The sequence below is a fragment of the Podarcis gaigeae genome (assembly GCF_964106915.1).
Source record: "Podarcis gaigeae genome assembly, chromosome: 16".
NCBI lineage: Eukaryota > Metazoa > Chordata > Lepidosauria > Squamata > Lacertidae > Podarcis > Podarcis gaigeae.
Window position 1 is genome coordinate 2,721,568 of NC_139693.1, and position 22,033 is coordinate 2,743,600.

General features: G+C 50.4%; 2 protein-coding genes across 2 annotated transcripts; one reads left to right on the plus strand and one right to left on the minus strand.

The window, feature by feature from the left end:
- The first annotated feature begins 272 nt into the window (after positions 1–272).
- MRPL9 (mitochondrial ribosomal protein L9) lies at positions 273–9,700 on the plus strand. The gene is made up of 7 exons (XM_083716208.1): positions 273–522; positions 2,447–2,606; positions 3,376–3,500; positions 4,810–4,860; positions 6,805–6,906; positions 8,099–8,182; positions 9,261–9,700. Exons 1-7 carry the CDS (start codon positions 424–426, stop codon positions 9,378–9,380), a joined length of 741 nt encoding a protein of 246 aa, XP_083572334.1. The 5' UTR covers positions 273–423; the 3' UTR covers positions 9,381–9,700.
- Positions 9,701–15,388: 5,688 nt separating this feature from the next.
- RIIAD1 (regulatory subunit of type II PKA R-subunit domain containing 1) lies at positions 15,389–22,033 on the minus strand. The gene is made up of 4 exons (XM_083716126.1): positions 21,873–22,033; positions 19,281–19,357; positions 18,649–18,695; positions 15,389–15,743 (listed from the first exon to the last, which is right to left on the minus strand). Exons 1-4 carry the CDS (start codon positions 21,969–21,971, stop codon positions 15,670–15,672), a joined length of 297 nt encoding a protein of 98 aa, XP_083572252.1. The 5' UTR covers positions 21,972–22,033; the 3' UTR covers positions 15,389–15,669.

Genomic DNA, 22,033 nt, shown 5'->3' on the forward strand with positions numbered 1-22,033 from the left:
AAAATGCAGCCTCATTTCAGCAGAAAATCAATTCAAAAACTTTCTAGGGATAACAACTAGTGAATGTAAATCGATTACTCAGCCTTAACCCTAGGCGGGTTGCAGCAAAGGACTCCTCTTGGCAAAAAATAATAATAATTTTTGCACTCTGCGTATGCTCAGTGGCACTCTTGACATGCTTTTATTTGGGGGGCGGCGAGGGAGCTGGGTTTTTGCTACCGTGTCACGATAGGCAAGAGAAAGAGAGAGAAAAGGAGTAAATAAATCCTGGGGGAAGAAAGCGTGCCGGGTGCCCCGTCCCTCCGACGGCTCCTCCCTCCCGCGCTGCCCGCCCCGCGGTCGACCCACCCCGGCGGGCGGAGCCAGGCGAGGCCGAGGCTTCTGCGGGGCCTGCGCGAGGCGAGGCGCGTGAGGGGAAGGGCGATGCTGGCGGCGGCGGCGGCGGCGAGGGGCCTGATCCTGGCAGGGGCCGCCCTGGGGGTCCCGCTCGTATGTAGGGGGATTCGCCTCTCGGCCCCCCTGGTGAGGAAAGAGGGGGGGGGGGTAAAATGTATGGGGAGAAGTGGGTGGGCCCCCAAATCGACCCCTGGGGGAAAGAGAGTAATATTTTAAAATATTAGATTTGGGGAGAAATATAGGGGGTGGGGGTGCAGGGGGGTCGCTTGGAGGAGACTGCTAAGGGGGCGAAAGGGGGCAGGAGTGTGATGCCTATCTAAATGGAGGCCTTTAAAACGAGGCTCTTTTGGGGGGGGGACGAAGGTTGGGGGTCATTTCAGAGAAATTACAGGGCGGGGGGTGTCTCTGGGGGTCGCTTTTTGGGGAGGGGAGTCTCAGGGGGCAGGTGTGGGGCTGAATTTAAATCTATGCCTTTGCTGCCTTAATAATAATTTATTATTTATTCCCCGCCCATCTGGCTGAGTTTCTTTTGTGGGGCGGGGGGGGGGGGGAATGTAGTAGACACACAATATAGGGGGCAGTGCAGATGGAGAGGGGGCCCTGGGATTTCTTTATTTGGGGGGTGGGAGCTGAGAGAGACGGTAAAAGGGGGTGTTCAATGGACTCTGTGCATTTATGTCTTTACAGTGCAGGTATGTCTCTGCTGCCAGGGGGTGTAAGTTTAGACAAAGGAGATGGGGGAGAGCAAAGATTTTTTGGGGGGGGAAGGGGGGCTTTGGGGTTGCTTTTGGAGCACAAGAGAAGCACGTGGCCATGTTTTGCTATGTATTTAAATCTAGGCATTTGCTGCCTTTAAGAGTAGACTTTTCTTTCGGTAAGGGGATGCAAGAGAAAATGGAGAAGAGAGAATGCAGTTGGGGGGCTCTGGAGTGGGGTGACTAGGGGGGAATTCAGAGAGAATGCAAGGTGGGAACGGTGTCTGGGAAGTGTCCATCTCTCTTATGTGTGTGTGTGTGTGTGTGTGTGTGTCCAGTGCTTTTTTTCTAAAAAATTGTTTAGGGGTACAATACTCACATCGGACGCGGGTGGCGCTGTGGTCTAAACCACAGAGCCTAGGACTTGCCGATTAGAAGGTCGGCGGTTCGAATCCCCGCAATGAGGGGGTGAGCTCCCGTTCCTTGGTCCCAGCTCCTGCCAACCTAGCAGTTCGAAAGCAAGTCAAAGTGCAAGTACATAAATAGGTACCACTCTGGCAGGAAGGTAAACGGTGTTTCCGTGCGCTGCTCTGGTTCGCCAGAAGCGTCTTAGCCCTGCTGGCCACAAGACCCGGAAGCTGTACACTGGCTCCCTCGGCCAGTAAAGCGAGATGAGCGCCGCAACCCCAGAGTCGTCCGCGACTGGACCTCATGGTCAGGGGACCCTTTACCTTTAAAGAAGGCTGATCGCCGAAGAATTGATGCTTTTGAATTCTGGTGCTGAAGGAGACTCTGGAGAGTCCCATGGACTGCAAGAAGATCAAACCTCTCCATTCTGAAGGAAATCAGCCCTGAGTGCTCACTGGAAGGACAGATCCTGAAGCTGAGGCTCCAAGACTTTGGCCACCTCATGAGAAGAGAAGACTCCCTGGAGAAGACCCTGATGTTGGGAAAGATGGAGGGCACAAGGAGAAGGGGACGACAGAGGATGAGATGGTTGGATAATGTTTTCGAGGTTACCAGCATGAGTTTGACCAAGCTGCGGGAGGCAGTGGAGGACAGAGGTGCCTGGCGTTCTCTGGTCCAGGGGGTCACGAAGAGTCGGACACGACTAAACGACTAAACAACAACAACAACATTCCTTTTTGTATGTATGTAATAAGTTTATAGCAAATAATTTTTTAAAAAAAGAACTGGCTTTTGCCCCAAGGCTGCTTCCTATGCTTGTATTTGAACCATGAGGACTAGAACCTTTGTTTTTAGAGAGGGGGCTTCCTAACAGGGAGTGGCAAGGAGGCAGGCCAAGAGCGGAGGTGGTGGTGGCTTATCCCAAGTTCTCTGTCTCCACTGCTCAGGAAACGTGCATCGTGGAGCGTTGGTGGAAGGTGCCTTTGAGCAAGGTGGGCCGGGAGCCTCGAATTAAGCACCGCCGGTATAAGGTCTACCGCTTGGTGGAGGACACCAAACACAAACCCAAGGAGCCTCTGGAGCTCATCCTCACCCAAACCGTGGACGGTACGTAGCTCCTCATCTTACTTGCACATCCGGTGCTATTCTGCAGAAGATGCAGAAGTCCATGCTAATCCGAATTTACCGTATTTTTCGCTCCATAAGACTCACCTAGTTTTTAGAGGAGGAAAACAAGAAAAAAAATATTCTGAACGAAACAGTGGATGTATGATTTTTGTGGTGCAGGCTGTAGCCCATGGACATGCTGTATGACCTGATGGTGAATTTGGGGTGACCCAATGCAAAAATCCTGAGGATCCATGGGCTTTTACCTCCCCCCTCCCAGGCAGCCTCCTTTATCTCTAGGCTCCCTTATCTCCCTCCCTGATCGCTTGCAGATCAGCTGGTTCCTTTCAACACCCACTTCCCTCTTTCAAAAAAAAAAAAAAAAAGCATGATCTGCTTTTCGCCTCTGGGCAATTCGGCTCCAGGGACCACACATTTATTTCTTCATGCTCTCTAAATCGCATCTTCATCCAAACATAGATGCTAGGATAGTGCAGTTAAATATATATGCAAGTATCTTTAGTAGGGGGTAGTCCGAAACCATCTGGAGAGCATCAGGTTAGGAGCTGTTGTGATACAGACTGGAAACTTCTCTCCTGCCTTAATTTTTATTTTAAAATTGAGCTGGGATTCCCAGGAAGGAACTATACACCGGGTGTGTTTTGTAAAGGGAGCATATTCTCTCTCTCTCTTGCCCTGTGTTTTGGGAGAGCGCTTTAGTTCCTACCCCGCTTTGCAGGCGAAAACATTCCACATTTCTTGTTCACAGATGTGGGAAGCCGAGGCGACACAGTCCGGGTGCCCAAATCTTTCGGCCGCAGCCGTCTCCTCAACCAGAACAAAGCCGTTTACGCCTCTCCGGAAAACAAGAAGATATTTGAGGAGGAAAACCGGGTGAGTGCTGTAAGAACACTGGAAGACCTTGGCTGCTGGATCAGGCCGGGGGGGGGGGGGCTCATCATAGTCCAGCCTTCTGTCCTCACAGCAGCCAAATGCCCCGTATAACCTAGAAATCTAGATAGACTGCCCCTGGACTTGGAGGTTCCAGAAGAACCTCACAAGAGCCTGGTTACTGGATCAGGCCAAAGGGAGCCATCTAGTCCAGCATCCTGTTTTCACAGCAGCCAATCAGGTGCCCCACAAGTACAAAAGCAGTTTCTGACAGTGACAGCAGAACAGAGCCATTGATAGGCTTCACCTCCATGGAGTTGTCCAGTTCTCTCTTGAAGCCTTCCAAGTTGGGGGCCTTTGATGCCTCTCGTGGGATTGAGCGTCACAATTTAACCACATTGTGTGAAGAGATCTTTCCCTTTGCCTGGACTGAATCTCTGAAGCTCAGTACATTTCCAAGCACAATTCAAAGTGTTGGTGCTGACCTTGAAAGCCCTAAATGGCCTTGGTCCAGTATACCTGAAGGAGCGTCTCCACCCCCATCATCCTGCCCAGACACTGAGGTCCAGATCCGAGGGCCTTCCCTGCGAGAAGTGAGGTTACAGGGAACCAGGCAGAGGGCCTTCTCGGTGGTGGTACCTGCCCTGTAGAATGCCCTCCCATCAGACGTCAAGGCAATAAAGAGCTATTTTATTTTTAAAAGACACCTGAAGGCAGCCCTGTTTAGGGAAGTTTTTAATGTCTGACGCTGTATTGTTTTTGATATTTGGTTGGAAGCCTCCCAGAGTGGCTGGGGAGACCCAGCCAGATGGGCAGGGTATAAATAAATTATTATTATTATCATCATCATCATCATTGGATGTCCCCAACTTCTAGTTATGATGAGAGAGTGAGAGAAACCTCTTATGTCTCTACAGCTTGCAAAAACAAAACAAAAAAATGCATATTGGCCAGAATTGTGTACAAAAAGGTGGATTTGAGGATGATGCATGCCTGCGAAGCTAACAAAATCGGTGGACATCAACATACTCTCTGTGGCAGCATCATTTAATTATTTGCTGTATGAAAAAGTGCATTGTTCTGCCCTGAATCTTCGTTATCTGGCTTCATTGCACGGCCCGTGCTCTCGTATTATATGCGAGGGAGAAAAGATTATCCGCTTTCTCCTGAAAGCGCATGATTATTATTTTTTACACCCCTCCTCAATATTGATATGTGTATGCCTGTAGCCTTGGTCCACCTGGGCTGAGTGGGACAATATGGAAGCTGTCTCGCTCGTCCTTGACTTCTCTTCTGTTTTTTCACCCCTTAGTTACGTCAGGAAGGGAAACTGCCGAGGCTGCAGACCCACACTGGCGAAAAGGTAAACTGATGCAGATCTGCGGCGTGTGTGTAAATGCAGTTTTTTGGTAGGACAGTGTCCACTGGGAAACCTGAAAGCAGGAATTGAGCACAAAAATCTAATGCTGGGAAGTGGAAGTTTACTAAAACTCTTCAAGTTCCCTGCCTGGCACAAGAGGGAGAACCTGGCACTACCAGATCAGTGGCAACGCATGTGGCTGAGTGCTTGCCGCTTTCGTGAACGTTGCAAATCTTGTGAGAGTTCCTAAATCATGGATTCCCGGGTGGGGGTGAGGGGTAGGGAGCTGGAGATAGCTAGCAGGCCGGATCCTTAACCTCCCTTTATACATTGAATACATCTTGAAGAAGAATGAACTTTTCTGAGAGTTTCTCCGGGATTGGACTTTCTGAAATCAAAAGCTATCAAAAGACGGCAAAGTGGAACTGAGATATAGACATGGATGCACCAGGCTGGCAGTAGACAATGGATGAACTTTGGGGATCGGAACCGGGGATTGGGGGGGGGGGGAGATTTGGAACCCAAAGGCTGTAAAATCACATATTTTTTCTTTCTTTTCTTTTTTCTTGTCTGTTGTTTGAAAATAGGGGAATTCGTGGAAGGGAAATGGGGTCGACCTTAGGGAAGTATATAAAATATAAGGAGAAATGGTTAAATAAGATAAATAAGATAAATTAATTTGGAATAAATGGGTTATTTAAAATTATAATAAGGCTTTAAAATTCGGGGTAAGAATTTGTGGAATCAACTTAAGGGAAATGGAATACAAGAGGGGGAGGGGGGGAGTCCGGGAAAGATGTTACTGAAACTAAGTGTAAACTATATTTTTCTTTTCTTTCTATCTTTCCTTTTTATTCTGGAAAATTTAATAAATATTATTTTTTTAAAAAAATATGAGTACATCTTGTACATTGAATACAACAGTTGCACTGGCTCCCGGTGGAGAATAGGGTCAGGTTCAAGGTGCTGGTCTTGACCTTTAAAGCCCTTTGTGGCTTAGGGCCATTGTATTTACGGGACCGCCTCTCCTGGTCTGCCCCGCAGAGGACCTTAAGGTCCATGAATAACCATAGTTTAGAGGTCCCAGGCACTAAGGAAGTCAGACTATCATCCACCAGAGACTCCTTATACTGCGTTTAAAACCAGAATTGCATTGGGGTAGAAACTGTTTCTCAGGCGGCTGGTCCTAGTCTTTATAACCCTGGACCTTCTTCCAGAAGGCAGAAGCTGAAAGAGATCATTTCCGGGGTGCGCACTATCCTGCGCTATCTCTGCAGCTTTCTTATGGCACCTGGAAGCGTAGATTTGATCCAAGGTGGGAAGAGTGCACCCAATTATTCTCTCCGCAGGCTTTACAACCCTGGACTGCATTGTTTTTCCCCTGACCGTGCAGCTCCCAAACCACACACACAGACCATAAGTTAATACACTCTCCACAGTACAATGGTAAAATGCCATCAACAGGTCCTTTGAGAGATTGTTTTCCCGGAGGCTTCTCAGAAAATATAACCTCTGCTGTGCTCTCTTCATCGGGTCTTGGCTGTTTTCTCCCCAGGTTTGGTCATCTCTCAACTCCATTCCCATTCTCCATTGAACCTGGTGCCTTCTGCTCTGTCCGCTGAGCTAAACCTTTCCCCTGAAAGAAAAGCAAGCGTCTAGTCCTCATTGTTCTGAACGAAGGGCTGATAAATAGGAACAGAGGAAGTTGCCTTACACAAGCCAGACCACTGGCCTATCCAGCTCCGCATTTACACTGATGGGCAGAAGTTCTCCAGGGGTTTTATTTGGGGGGGGGGTCTCCCCTAGCCCCAGATGCTGAGATTGAACCTGGGACCTTCTGCATTCAAAGCAGGTGTTCTGCCATGGGCGAAAGACGATCTTCCGGGTGTAGTTTTTTGGAGGGCTTCTTTTCTTAAGGCTTTCTGTTGTTCCTCTCCCGGTTTTCAGACCGTCCGGTTCCTGCGCAAGTGCACCCTGGAAGTCGGAGTGAACGACTGCGAGCAGTTTGAGCTGACCCACGAGATCGTGGCACGGCACTTCCTGAGAAACGTGAGACCCGCCTGCGCGGCCGTTGGCGTCCTGCCTTCCTGGCATGGGGAACGGAGGGGATCTGGCTGGCTCCTCTCAGTCCCAGCCGACGCAGTCCTGGGCTGGCTGATGGGAGCCGTAGTACAAAAATGGCCGTCTTGGCAGGGGATGGTAGGAATCGTCAGCCAAAATGGCCATGCTGCCCATTAGACTTGTTCAATAAGCACACAAGACGTAACCGGCTGTACGTTTGAAAAAATAATATGTTCTGATATTTGATTACATTTTTGTATGAGTTGCATTACTGTTTATAACATCTGAGTATGGATTAAGTTTGTTTTACTTCTGCTGTGCCATATGGGTCACTTTAAGAAAGAAATTTTGTTTCTGTTGATTGCCAACACCTGTTACTCGAATCAGTATTGTGCTTGCCCATATAACTCCGCTCTGTAAAAGATCCACTGTCCTGTGATATCATATATGGTATGTATGGTTGTTGACGGTTTTTATATTATTTTTGCTGTAAAAAGGTGTGAGATTACGATACTGTATTTATTTGCATTGCCTAGAGTTTATACTACTGATGAAGCCTAGGATGGCGAAACAAGACTCATATTCCAGAAATCCTTGTCTTAGACTCTGTGAAAGGATTCTGTGAAACTGCAACAAACTTTTGTGTGGACTGTTGGACTCGATGAACAGGCAGGTGGAATAGACACTGTCACATATATGGACCTTATGCATAAACCGATTAGAGAATGAACTGATCCACTGGGTCTTCTACTTTTTTCGTTGAACTTTGAGCTACTTCTGTTGTAATCTACAATTTAATACATATTATTTTTTTCAAACGTACAGCCAGTTATGTCTTGTGTGCTTATTGAATGTTTCGCGTAACCAGAGGTTTGTTGTTGTTTTGCCCATTAGATTTGTGACAGCGTTTTTCCATTTGCAAAAAAAGAAAGGCAAGGATGTTTGGGTGAGAGCCCTAATGAGTTACGGGGTGGTGAGGTATAGCAACGGAGGGTTTTAAGAGCATTTTGTTGAGTTGATCTCTACCTGATAAGGGAGGGCTCTCGGCGGCATATATCCTTGCAGGTAGGGTTGAGGGGAGAGGAGGAGTTTTCCTAGGGGATGCGGAGGTCTCCGACAACGTGCCCCTGCCCCGCTTGAAGTAGTTTGCTCTGATAACGCTGTGCCCTGGTCCTTCCAGCTCGGGGTCGTGGTTCTGCCGCATACCTTGAAGCTTCCGGACGAGCCCATCACAGAATTGGGGGAATATTGGTGCGAAGTTACGGTAAGTTTGCCTCCTGTACATTGGCACAGGTCAATGTTTGGGATATTTGTAATAGGAAAATTGTGCCCTCTTTTTCTCCAAAATGCCAGGGTAGATGATGCATGTATTGTGTAAAATACGTTCGTTTGTTTCTTTGTTTATTCGGGGTTTTTTGCTCACTCTTCACCACAACGTCCCAGCAATTTAAGAAGTACAATATGAAAGCCAGTTCAAAACAAGTTATGGGAGCAAGATTAGGGCGGATCTTAAAAAAAATTATCTCAGGTATCAGAGGAAAGAGGTGTGTCTTCTGTATACAACAGAAGCTCTATATGGTGCCAGGAGAGGAAATTTCGCAGGTTAGGGGGTTGCCACAGAGAAGACCCCCCCTCCCCAGGCCAAGGGACATTCCCCAAATTTTCTGAGGGTGTTGGAACTGCCAAGAGAGACCCCTCGACTGATCCTAGCACCCGAGAGTGTCTGTGGGGTACAGAGAGATGATATTTCAAATATTTGGGGCCCAAGTCATTTAGGGCTTTCAAACTCTAAAGTGAGCACCTTGATTTGGGCCTGGAAACAAACTGGCAGCCCAGGCAGCTGTTTTAAAAACGGTGGCGTCATATGAGACTAAGAGATTAATTAAGATTAAATTAAGACTAAGAGAGCTGAGTGGGGGGTGCTCGTGTAATCTCACTGTATACAAGTTGTACAAGTGACAGTAAAGTATTTCGTTTCATCTAAATGGAACCCCAGCTAGTAATGTGGGCACTGTGTTTGGGACAAGTTGAAGTTTCCGAAGTATCTCCAAGGGCAGCCCCACATAGAGCGCATGGCAGTAATAATGAAAGCTTAAGAAGAGTCTGCTGGATGAGGCCATCACTGCCTTCTGTGGGGGCGATAATCCAGCCTGGACGTTAGAGTCCCATGGCCGATGCGTCTGCCTGAAAGGGACCGTAGCTGGCCAGGGATGGGGAAAGGCAGTCCTAGTCTCAGCAGGGGAGTTTAAATGTCTTCCCCATCTCCTCTTTCGATTGACCATCGTCTTGGCTCTGGGGGACACACCCGGGCCCCCTGTCCCACTTCTGCCCTCTTTTTGCAGGTGAATGACCTCAACACCGTCCGGGTCCCTCTTTCCGTGGTGCGGTTTGCAGAGCCCAAGCCTGAAAGCTACAGAGTCTGGCTGGCTCAGCCGGAAGACGCTCCTCAGCAATATCACTGAAGTCCGCCCCACCCCAGGAGGAGAAGGGAGCAGCGGGGGCTCTCAAAACAAGCGATGGAGACTGGGGGGCCCCCCAGCTTGCCTGCACAGCTCAGGAGATCCAGGGACCTTCATCAGATCGGGTTTGGACAAGATCTTCATCAGATTAGTGGGAGATTTTTTTGGGGGGGTGTACTCCTGTCCTAAATGTTCAAAGGCATCTCTGACGGACACGTTTCTCTCGAGTAAAACCCCAACTAAAGTTCTATGATTTCTCTCCTCTCTTGAGGAGCAACAGAATGTCGAGACTCTTACGAATAAAAATGTTTCAAAATCAGAAACTCTTCCAGGTTGCAGTGAGTAATTTGGCCAAGATCCCCTGTGGACCAGGAAGGAGAGTCGGAGGGAGATCAGCCGCTGAAGCACTCTGCGTCTCTCCTCTCTTAATGTCCAAGGGCATCTGGATAGTAAAGCGCTGAAAGGGTTTTGTGATGGCGATGGACGAGTTGGCCTCCATTGATTGCCTCGGTCGTGGGGTGTGGAGATGGAAGGGAGCCGCTGATCTGCCATTGGCCGAGCCTTGCTCTGACCCTAAAGGTTACGGATTTGCCATTGGCCGAGCTTGCCCTGACGCTGAGGCAGTTGTCAATGGCCATTGGCTGAGTTGCCCCCGGTTTCCTCTAGAGGGGTGGGGCTGGCAGAATATCCCAGCAAAGAGGTGGAAGAAGGCTTGAACGGGAAGGTTTGAAGAGGGAGAGGTCCCAGGGGAAACAGGGAGACGGTCAGGAGGAGGAAGAGTTGCGAGGGCAGGAAACCAGGAAAAGGAGCAGGCTAGAGGAGTGGCACTTTGGTCTAAACCACTGAGCCTAGGGCTTGCCGATCAGATGGACAGCAGTTCGAATCACTGTGATGGGGTGAGCTCCTGTTGTTCGGTCCCTGCTCCTGCCAACCTAGCAGTTCAAAAGCACATCAAAGCACAAGTAGATAAATAGGTACTGCTCCAGCGGGAAGGTAAACAGCATTTCCATGCACTGCTCTGGTTTGCCAGAAGTGGCTTGCTCATGCTGGCCACATGACCTGGAAGCTGTACATCGGCTCCCTTGGCCAGTAAAGCGACATGAGCGCTGCAACTCGAGTCGTCCACGACTGGACCTAATGGTCAGGGGCCCCTTTACCTTTTAGAGGAAAGGCGCTTGTGGGTCGGAGAAACCCATGCATCATCAGAATCATGTATCCAGAGTTGGAATCTTGCTTTATTTTTAAAGGAAGCACCGTCGCTCAGTGCAATACAGAAGGTACTAGGGTCATTGTGTCATGATACCTCCAGATAGGGCTGGGATCCTTGTCTGAGACGCTGGAGAGCTGCTGGCAGTCTGCGTGGGTTGAGCAGTGCCCCAGCTGAGGTTTTGAACCTTTCGAGAACAGAACTCTTGGAAGGACTTGCGGCAGCGACCCATCTTCCTCTGCGGTGTGTCCCGCCACTAAGGAGACTTTGCCGCCTTGGCGACCCCTTCCCCGGTTCGTGCAAAAGGAGACAGAACCGATGGCTCCATCCTGGACGATACCTGGCAGCCCAGCCTGTGGACTTTCACCTATTCGGGTCTGCGTCTCTCCTCCACAGCCATTAATTACAGCATTGCGCACCTTCGGCATGAACAATGGCATTTGAAGCGCGCCCTGGAATAATTCACGCCTGGGGCGGTGTGCCTTCGGAGCCAGCCCTTCAGATGATGGATGGGGCCCTCTGCCTCCTCCTTTTAAAAAAACCCACCCTCCCTCGCTAGAGGGGAACACGAGCTTTCGCTCACTTTAGCCGCGAAGCGCTTGGAGCGGCCCGGGCAGGAAGAAAGTGTGGGCGTGCTGCTGCGTCCTCCCCGCGGGGAAGATAGCCGGGAAAGCTTTTTATGTCGTCCTCCCTCCTCCCTCTTAAAAGCAAAGCAGAGGAAGCTGCCAAAAGTGTCATTAAGCCCCTTACGTGGGCCGGCGGAGGGGCTCTCTCTGCCGGTGGGAGACGGAACACAGCTATGAATATTCACAGAGGCGCTCGGCCCTTTGCCGCAGAAGGCCCATCAGTTATGGCGAGGCTGACGTCCCACCTCGTCAAGGTGACTCCCGAGATAATGTCAGAGGATGGTTCTTCCAAGCTAGGGAGGGGAAGGCGGCTCAGAGGACGGGGGGTGGGGCTGGTGGAGGGAGAGGGTGTGGCGCACTGACCCCTGTCTCGTCCTTTAATGGAACGGATGTGGGAAGTTGATCTCCCAGCTGGGATGCAAATATCTGGCCATCCGCTAGCGAGTAAAGACACACACACACACTGGTTTTGCTGCGAAGCGCAGTCGGTCATCGTGGTGCCATCCATATGTGGTTGGACCCCCAGTTCCGTCGCTCTTGGTGGGAGTTGGGAATCCCAACAGCACCTGAAAGGTCATAGAATGGTAGAGTTGGGAGGTGTGATGGCCTGGGACTCAGAGGAGTCTCAGTCTGCACTGGATCCTTTGCCCCAGGCAGCATCTGAACCTAGTCTGGGGCCTGATCCTGAAGAGCCCCAGTCTGTACAGGTTCCCCTGCAACAAGCACTAGCTGGGCTGAGTCCGGGGCCTGAGCCTGCCCTGGCTCCAGATGCGGGGATTCCTTCATTGCCTCCAGCTGGGCCATCACTTACAGCTGCTCCACTACCGGTTGGGTCAGGGGAGGCTGAGGCGGCCCCTGGGTCTAGTAACCCACCGACGTCTCCCGAGCTGCAGAGACTCAGGTCTGAGAGAAGGAGAGACCTGAGTACTCGCAGGAGGAGTGCTCGCCTTTGGGCAAGACAGGGAGGTGAGTAGCCAGGGGATCAGGACCGGCCACTACCCTAACAAAGATAAAAGGCTGTTGGACCCTGCCCCAGGTTGCAGGAGCAACATTGCTGTATGCTAAATCCTGCCTGAGATCCGGTGCCTGACCTTGCCTGGTTTCCTGCCTCGTGTCCTGGCGGACTGACTCCTCGCGGCACACTTGGATTTAGGACCGGACCTGGACCACGTTACCCGGGTTACTCCTGAGCCCAGCATAGAAGGGACCCCAGGGGTCATCCAGTCCAACCCCCTCGCAGCCCAAGAATTCCTGACAGATGGCCATGCAGCCTCTGCTGAAAAACGTCCAGCGAAGGAGAGTCCGCTGCCTTCTGAGAGAGTCCGTCCCACAGTCTATAGACACCCGTCCTCAGCTAGCTCAGGGGTGCCTTAACCCTTGGTCCTCTACATCTTGCCAGACTCCCATCAGCATAGGAACACAGGAGGAGCCTTCATGGATCAGGCCAATGGCCCATCTGGTCCACCTCCTGTTCTCACAGTGGCCAACCAGTCGCCCCAAAGGAAAGCGTTCAAACTGTCTCCCCTCCTGTGGTTTCCAGCAACCAATTTTCAGAAGCATTTTTGCTAGCAGCATGCCTGGCCAGTGGCAACAATATCTGGAAGAAGCTGTGCTAGCTATCCCTGCAGTGTTCTCCTGCCATTGTGTGGCCTACTGCCTCTTCCCCATCCCCTGTAGATACTCCCCAGCCATTTAGCGTTTATTTATTGAATTTCTTCCATATCTTTTTTTTCTCCAAGGAGCTCAAGGCGGCATATGCACGGCTCTCCCCCTTCTCTGTAGTGCCTCCAACAACCCTGCAAGGTAGGTCAGGCTGAGATGAAGTGATAATAATAATAATTTATTATTTATACCCCACCCATCTGGCTGGGCTTCCCCAGCCACTCTGGGCGGCCTCCAACAAAACATTAAAGGTGCTGTGGGTTAAACCACAGAGCCTAGGACTTGCTGATCAGAAGGTCGGCGGTTCGAATCCCCGCGACGGGGTGAGCTCCCATTGCTCGGTCCCTGCTCCTGCCAACCTAGCAGTTCGAAAGCACACCAGTGCAAGTAGATAAATAGGTACCGCTCCGGTGGGAAGGTAAACGGCGTTTCCGTGCGCTGCTCTGGTTCGCCAGAAGTGGCTTAATCATGCTGGCCACATGAGCCAGAAGCTGTACGCCGGCTCCCTCAGCCAATAAAGCGAGATGAGCGCTGCAACCCCAGAGTCGGTCACGACTGGATCTAATGGTCAGGGGACTCTTTACCTTTTTAATGCATCAAACTTTCAGGTGTCTTCTAAAAGTCTGGTAGTTGTTCTCTTTGACATCTGATGGGAGAGCGTTCCACAGGGCGGGCGCCACCACCGAGAAGGCCCTCTGTCTGGTTCCCTGTAACTTGGCTTCTTGCAGTGAGGGAACCACCAGAAGGCCTTCGGCACTGGACCGCAATGTCCGGGCAGAACGATGGAGGTGGAGACGCTACTTCAGATAGGGCCAAAGGCTTGCACCCAGTGAACTTCATGGCCAAGTGTAGATTTGAACCCTCGTCACTCAGAGTCCTGGCCTGGCATTGCTACACTGCTACACCGGCTCTTCCAGAGGTTGACCAGTGGAACTAGAGGGGTGGCCACCAGTTCTTGGTCACCATTGCCCTCTCCCCTTTCTTAAATTCTGAGCAGCTTTGTTCCAGTAGGAAAGCAGAATATACTGTATTTTTCGCTCCATAAGATGCACCAGACCACAAGATGCACCTAGTTTTTGGAGGTGGAAAAAAAGAAAGAAAGAAAAATTATGAATCTCAGAAGCCAGAACAGCAAGAGGGATCGCTGTGCAGTGAAAGCAGCAATCCCTCTTGCTGTTCTGGCTTCTGGGATAGTTGCGCAGCCTGCTTTCGCTCCATAAGACGCACACACATTTCCCCTTTTTAGGAGGGAAAAAGTGAGTCTTTAGAGCAAAAAATACAGTAAATAATGAAACAAATGCCATCTGGGACCCTAGTGAGAGCTCAGGGCCTAGACACAAGAGTAGCTGGGGCAACCCAGCCAAATGGGGTATAAGTAATAAAATGATGATGATGAAGATGATGATGATGATGATGATGTTATTTTCTTAGGAGTCTTGGGGAGCTGTGAGCAGAGGGGAAGAACAATCTGCACTAATGAAGCAGAGATTCACCTCCCCTTTTTTGTTGGTGTCTACCTCCCTACAGTTTGGCTGCTATTTTTATTCATTTTGCAGCCCTGACAACGTAAATTTCCCCCCTCTTCCTGTTTGGCACCACCAGGTGGCAGCCGAATCACACCTCTGGGTGATTTACGAGGGCGTTCCCCTGTCTTGTTTGCCCTCATCCTGCCCTCGACTCCTCGAACCGCTAAGCGAATTCTGCCTCTCGCCACCCATTTCCCCAAACTACCTTGTTTTTGTAACTAACATCCTTGCGGTGCAGGTATCCTGCAGGTATCCTAAAGACCCTGCCCTCCCTGCCCAGGCCCTGCTGTCCCTTGAGCCTGCTATCAAAGCACATCCCTCAAAGAACATGCCTCACAAATAGCAGAGGGTTCATTGGGTATCCAGGGACCAGCTAGATGAACCAAAGAGGAAACGAGAGGGGTTTTTTTTTAACTCTGAATCCACGCTGGGCAAAAGTGGACTGAGCAGGGAACCGGCATGCAGCTTCGTTCTACAATTCCCAGAGTAGTTCTGGGAGTTGTAGCTCTGTGAGGTGAACTGGGGTCTCTGACTAGGGTGCAAAAAGCAGCTCCCAGAATTTTTTGGGGGGTAGCCCTGACAGTGGTATTGCTGTTTAAAGTAAATGTGGCCTTACTCCCAAGGAAGGCTACTTAGAATGGCATACTTCCTTTTACAAAGGTATACCTTCTAACCCATGGGTATGTAAACTAAGGCCCGGGGGCCGGATCCGGCCCAATCGCCTTCTAAATCTGGCCCATGGACGGTCTGGGAATCAGTGTGTTTTTACATGAGTAGAATGTGTGCTTTTATTTAAAATGCATCTCTGGGTTATTTGTGGGGCATAGGAATTTGTTTACTTTCCCCCCCTTAAAAATATAGTCTGGCCCCCCACAAGGCCTACTGAAAAAGTTTGCTGACCCCTGTTCTAACCGTTCGTGGGTACTCTCTGCCTTACACCTTTAATCCCCAAGCAAATAATTGTCGAGGCAAATGAAGTCAACATCACCCTTGTTTTGGAAGTCCAGCTTTATTCTCTCCCCTCCGGACCCGGAGGAGAAGAGGTTAAATTAAATGCAAAAGAGTAAAAGAGTTGGGTTGTCTGCTCTGCACTCCTGCTCTGAGGAGACCCACTGAAATTGGTGGACGTTGGTTTCAGAGGTTTTCCTCTTGAGCAGAAGCTAGTCGCAAACAACCCATTTCCAGGGGAAGGTCTGTTCATTTGCGATGGGAAGTCCAAAAGCGAAGAGTTTGCATTTTCCTCCAAGAGGGGCCCGAGTGCGAGGCATCGCTTAGACAGCCTCGTTGAGTTTCTCCATCATCTGCTGCTTGATCTTCTTGGGGAGTTCCGGGTTGGTGAAGTAGTCTGGGAGGAGAGAGTGAAGGAAGACGAGAAGGTTAGCCAAAGGGAGAGGGAAGCTGGGTGCCGCTAACAGATTTATTGCATCTCCAAGGGGTCCTCAAGAATTCAAGGCCATATCCCAGCCAAGCAAAAGCCCTCCGGTCGTGTGTGGCTGTGGAAGGGAAGTGTTGCCTGGGGAGACTCTCGGGGGCCAGACGGAGAGGTCTGGAGGGCCGCACCTGGCTCCTGACGTTCCCCATCCTTTGCCCTAGAGGGCACATCCCAGCCAGAGAAAAACAAGCAAGGAATCTGTGGGGCAGGGCTGGTGAGGGACGTGGCCTGGCGAGAGCTCCCCGAGGGCCAGGGAGAGAGGTTTGGGGGCCGCATGGAGCCCCCAGGCACACCTGGTGCTGATCTGCCTGCCTCATCCATTCATGCTCCTCCATAAAAGCTCCAGGGCGCAGAGTAGAAAGGGACAGCAAGGCCTCGGCTTCCTGTTCTCTTTCCACCCACCCCAGCCATGATTGAATGGCCACATCCATACGGGGTGTTCTCTTTGTCACAGACCCAACGAGTATTACATGCTCTGGCCATTCCTGAGCGCCACTCCCAGTGCCAGAGCATCAGCTGTGATGGCCTGGGATTCGGACTCAGATGCTGAACCTGAGGGATCCCAGCCTGCACAGGATTCCCTGCCTCCAGAACCAGCTGAGCCTGGGGCATGAGCTGAGCCTGGGGTCCTCACCTGTGCTGGATCCTCAGGTGCAGGCACCAGCTGAGTCTGCTCTGGCCCCTGAGGTGATGGAGGACCCACTCCACTCTCAGCCCCATCAGGGGAAGAGGAGGTTACCTCTGGGACCGGTAACCCTCCAGCCTCTCCTGAGCTGCAGAGGCTCAGGGCAGAGAGGCGGAGGGAACTAAGTTCCCGCAGGAGGAGTGCTCGCCTCCAGGCCAGGAGAGGCGAGTCACCTGAGGATCGGGGCCGCCCTATGCCTCAGGACAGATAAAAGCCAGCCAGTCCCAGGTTGCGGGAGCCAGATCCTGCCTGCATCCTGTCCTGCTGGATCTCCTGACCTCACCCGACTCCCTGCCTTGGACCCAGCTTCAGCTTTGACAGACGGCCTCAATACTGCAGCCTCGACCTCGGACTGGACTCAGACTATGCCTCATGGAAACCCAGGGGACCAGCCCATCAGCCCTTGTTGGAATGACTTCGGTTTATATTCCTTCTGCAAGCCGTGTCTCCCTCCTGATATTTGATTTCTGACGCGGCTGGGTTGTTAGTTGGGCGCCCCTTGCACTTCGAGAGACCCCTTCCTCTTTCAAAAAAACTTGATTTTTCAGGTGGGTCCTGTGGTGTCGTGAGGGAAAGGCACTCCAGGGGAAGCCATGGCCCCCAACCTGTTCTTGGGACTACAGTTCCCATCATTCCTGTGGTTGGGGCTGGTGGGAACTGGGATCCATCAGCCTTCAGAAGGCCATGGGTTGGGTTCCCTGAAGGAGAACAGTACTGGTCACTCTTGGCTAAATTTTGACCGGACGCTCTCGAAAGGGAAAAACGGGGGCGCTGATTTACAAGGGACGAGAATCGGGAAGGTGGGAACCTCCTTGGTACATGGCAGAAGCTCAAGCGCACATCGTCTCCGCGCAGAAACTGGTGTGCTGTTCATTCAGGTGTGCTTGGTTCTTGCCAGGTGTGCGTGCAGGAGCCAGGCCCTGTGACCAATAGGGCTTTGCAGGACTGGGGCCTTCCTAAGTTTGTTCTGGAGAGGCAAGGCGCGGCCGCACAGGTGAGGCCAATTGGTAACTTACTGCACCTGGTGGCAAGAGCCGGGAAGGGATATAAGGTCAGCATTTCCCTTCGGCTCTTTGCCACAGCAACACATTCCCTGCCTTGCTGCGTTTGGTTCCTTGATTCCTTGATCCTCGGACCCTTGACTCGTGACTCCTTGCTACTTGATCCTCGGACCCCTGACTTTGTGACTCCTTGCTTCCTGACCCTCGGACCCCTGACTTCATGACTCCTTGCTTCCTGACCCTCGGACCCTTGACTTCATGACCCCTTGCTTCCTGACCCTCGGACCCCTGACTTCATGACCCCTTGCTTCCTGACCCTCGGACCCTTGACTTCATGACCCCTTGCTTCCTGACCCTCGGACCCCTGACTTCATGACCCCTTGCTTCCTGACCCTCGGACCCTTGACTTCATGACCCCTTGCTTCCTGACCCTTGGACCCCTGACTTCATGACCCCTTGCTTCCTGACCCTCGGACCCTTGACTTCATGACCCCTTGCTTCCTGACCCTTGGACCCCTGACTTTGCGACCCCTTGACGTCGTGACTCCCAGCTCTCTGACCCTTGGACTCTTGGCTTCCTGGCTTCTGGACCCCCGTTCCTGCTCCCACCCCGCCATCTTGCCCCCGGTTCCAAGATCCCTATCCGGGACTTCGACCGCCCGGGAACTGGACCGTGACTGTTCTCTCCCTTGCACAGTTGAAATGCCTGTGGGCGTTCCGTGACGCCCAGTGCCATCTCACATAAGCTGGTCCTGCCAGCTGTGGAGGTAATGGCCAGGGACGGACTCCACAATCTTTTGCACGGGTGTTGCACGCACGAGGCCAGCGATGGATGGAGGACACCTATGGGTGCCCAAGGGTGAGGGGATGCTGGGAGTCCCAACAGCCTCCAGATGGCTGCAGGTACCCCATCGCCAGGCGCTGCTGTGCTACCTGCTCTAATAGCATAGGAAGCATTTGCAGGATCAGGCCATTGGCCCTTCTGTTTGAACATCCTGAGTGCAACCAGATGCCTGTGGGAAACGTGCGTGATTTGAGCCCAAGAAAATACTCCCCTCCAGTTCCTTCCAGCACCTGGTATGTGAAAAAGTAAAATCTCTCAATATGTAAGGCTAGGAAATGGAACTCTTACCAGCAGCAAACTCCCGAATATTATTTGGTCTTTGCAGCAGAACTTCCCTGGAAACATGGAGCAGGGAGGAGGGGGAGAGAGGTGGACAGGGGAAAAAAAAGACTTTTAAAAGGGAGTTTTTTAAGCAGTTGATTGTGTGCCCCCCCTTTCTCCTCTCTGTTGATTTTGTAAGTCCTTGTCAAAGGTACGCAAGACAAATTGGTAAATCACTCTTTCCTTATTGGGAATCGATAAGCCAATTAGCAACCGGGGAGAAACGTTTAATTTACATCTGCATTCACCTTTGGATGTGTGTGTGTGATGGAGTTTTATATTAAAAACAAGGAACAAGAACGTACAACCGTCACAGGGCCGAGGAAATATTTATAACAATTAAGAAGACCTCTTCGTAATTACAACGGTTCCTTCATTGGGAATCGATAAAGCAATTAGCAAGGCAGCTAGGAAAGCGAGGTGGGTGGGGGGAAATTGCCAAACTTTTTTTCCGTGAGGGTGAACTGCAGCCTCGCAAGAAATACCCTGGGCACCTTGTAAATTAAAAGAACTTTTTCAGTGAAATGGTGGGTCGCCAGCTGATTCTTCCAAGGCTGATCACACACACACACGCCAATCATAGAAGTCGAAAAACTTACCTGAGAAATCCTGACAGCAGCATTTCCACTTCCTTGTGCGCACGAAGGTATTTCTCATTAGCGATCCTGGTGTTTATCTGGGTGGAGGAAAGAGTTGAGAAGAAGCTAAGATCTGAGCATCTAAGCATATTTGTCCTGACTTGGAGGCAAGGTTTTTCCCCAGTTCCAAATCTTATTGCAGGCTATGGCGAAAAACCTGGTAGCTGTTGAAGGAGACTGTTCACAACCCATTTCTCGCAGGCCAGTGTTTTCCAGTTGTCGGTGTTTATACTACATTTTTTTAGATTTGCCTTGAGAGAGTCTTTGAACCTCTTTTGTTGACCACTAGCATTACGCTTTCCATTTTTAAGTTCGGAATAGAGGAGTTGCTTTGGAAGACAATCATCAGGCACCCGCACAACATGACCAGCCCAGCAAAGTTGGTCTTGAAGAATCAGTGGGAGGTAACTTATTACAGCCCCATCAGCCCTGAGCACAGCCAGTGGCCAAGGGGGTGTGAATTATAGTTCAGCAATGTTCTCCGACTCCAATGCCCATCAGCCCCCAGCCAGCAGAGCCAATGGTCAGGGACGATGGGGCTTGTAGTCCACATGAGCCATTTTAGTAAAACATTCCTTAAAGGGGAAAATAAGGGCAGGGGATAGACTACCCAGAAAATCAAGACCACAGGGATCCTCCCCACCCACTCCGATAATAATATAGACACCTTTAGCTTGCAGAGAGGGCCATTAAAATGTACAACAAAGATCCATGTGGCACCTTTAAAGACTAGCAGATTTATTGTGGCATAAATGTTCGCAGACTGGATGCGCCTGATGTGCTGGGCTCCAGTCCATGAAACCGTCTGCCACAATAAATCTGTTTTGTCTTGATGATGCCACGGCGCTCCTCTTTTCCCCCGTGTTGGCTGAATCGAGACGTAACTCCAGGCTACCCTCTCCGGAACGTGTCACAGTTAAAATACGGCCTCGGTTAGCTTTTATGGTGGTTGTGGTTGTTTTGTTTTATTTTATTAAATTTATATCCCACCCTTCCTCCCAGAGGAGCCCAGGGCAGCAACTGCACAAACGAGAAAGCAATTAAAATATCTCAAAACAATCCTGATGCTGTTGCAAACCGGGGAGGGCGTCTACTTAAAAGGATGGCGATGATTTATTAATTTACGAATCTGCTTTTACATTCATGTCTCAAGGCCATTTGCCGTCGTATCGTTAAAAAAAAAGAGAGAGAGAGAGTTTTGAAGATGGTAAGCAAAGAAAAGCCAAAGCAGAGATCTTTTTATCCAGTTTGGAAATAAAATAAAAATGTATTCGATTGTTTCCGGAAAGTACAGTTAACTGCTGCTTGTCGTATCAGCACAGCCCAACCTGCAAAGATCACCATTAATTGCAGGCAAGTGTTTTGAGTGCAAAATAAGTACCTCTGAGCATGTGTAGAGTGCTGATGAGCACTTGCAGCCAGCCCCTCCCCCCCCCGAGAGCTATATCCTCTGTGAGCAGGCCTAGTCCTCTTTCAAACCCATCCAAGTTTGCAGCCATCGCTAACGCCAGCCCCAGAGGCTCGCCCAAAATGGACAAATACTGGAAGCTTTTGCACTGGAAAAATAAAGTCAATCCCGCTCCAAATTGCGCCATCACATAAAAGAAGACAAAAGATGATAGATAAGACAGAGAGAGAGAGATAAGATAGATAGATTAGTCAGTGTTTCCCAACCTTGTGCCTCCAGATGTTTTTGGCCTACAACTCCCATCATCCCTGACCACTGGTCTTGCTAGCTAGGGATGATGGGAGTTGTAGGCCAAAAACATCTGGAGGCACAAGGTTGGGAAACACTGGATTAGATAGATAGATAGATAGATAGATAGATAGATAGATAGATAGATAGATTAGAGAGAGAGATTAGACAGAGATAGAGAGCGATAGATGATAGAGATAGATAGATAGATAGATAGATAGATAGATAGATAGATAGATGATAGATAGATAGATGATAGAAGAGAGAGAGAGAGATTAGATAGATTAGAGAGAGAGAGATTAGACAGAGAGATAGATATAGATAGATAGATGATAGATAGATAGATGGATAGATGGATAGATAGATAGATAGATAGATAGATAGATAGATAGATAGATAGATATAGATATTAGAGAGAGAGATTAGACAGAGAGAGAGAGAGAGAGAGAGAGAAGAACAAAAAGAAGCCAATGCGAAGCAGGCAGTTATTTAAAACTCTGTTCTGAAAGAAACAGGTTTAATAATAGTAATCATAAACATAACCACAATGTGATTATGCTAAGCAACTTCTCCAGGGGGCTGTGACTTTTGCACACCCCAAAACTAAACTGCCTATTTCCCCGTGCTCCCCATCTTCGCACCTTTCATCCGCTTTATTTCTTGCCCAGCTGCCTTAAGGCATCCTCTCCAAACCCGCTTTGCCCCCCCCCCCCCCAAACTACAAGAGAAGCCCCTTTGCAGGGAGCGTGAACCAGACTCCCAGCATGCCTTGGGAAAGCGAAGCCACAGTGCCGAGCTTTGTGGGTCTTTTCTAAGGGACCCCCCCCGTACACCCCCCTCTCCTCCCCTTGACCCACCTTGAAGTGGGAGAGCTTGATCTGCTGCTCTGGGTTGAGGGCCCCCCAGTCCTGGCCTTGCAGGCCGGAGTCCAAGTCCACCATGTCACGGAGCGCCATGCTCAGGCAGGCAGGCAGGCAGGCAGGCGGCTGGCGTTGCCATGGGGACAGAGACACACAGA

Excerpts from the sequence above, each read along its gene's own strand:
- MRPL9 (XM_083716208.1), top strand. The coding sequence starts at position 424 with ATGCTGGCGGCGGCGGCGGCGGCGAGGGGCCTGATCCTGGCAGGGGCC. Across the intron at positions 2,607-3,375 it reads CCTCACCCAAACCGTGGACG|ATGTGGGAAGCCGAGGCGAC; the intron begins GTACGTAGCTCC and ends TCTTGTTCACAG. Across the intron at positions 8,183-9,260 it reads AATATTGGTGCGAAGTTACG|GTGAATGACCTCAACACCGT; the intron begins GTAAGTTTGCCT and ends CTCTTTTTGCAG.
- RIIAD1 (XM_083716126.1), bottom strand. The coding sequence starts at position 21,971 with ATGGCGCTCCGTGACATGGTGGACTTGGACTCCGGCCTGCAAGGCCAG. Across the intron at positions 19,358-21,872 it reads TCAAGCTCTCCCACTTCAAG|ATAAACACCAGGATCGCTAA; the intron begins GTGGGTCAAGGG and ends TCCTCCACCCAG. Across the intron at positions 15,744-18,648 it reads TATTCGGGAGTTTGCTGCTG|ACTACTTCACCAACCCGGAA; the intron begins GTAAGAGTTCCA and ends CTCTCCTCCCAG.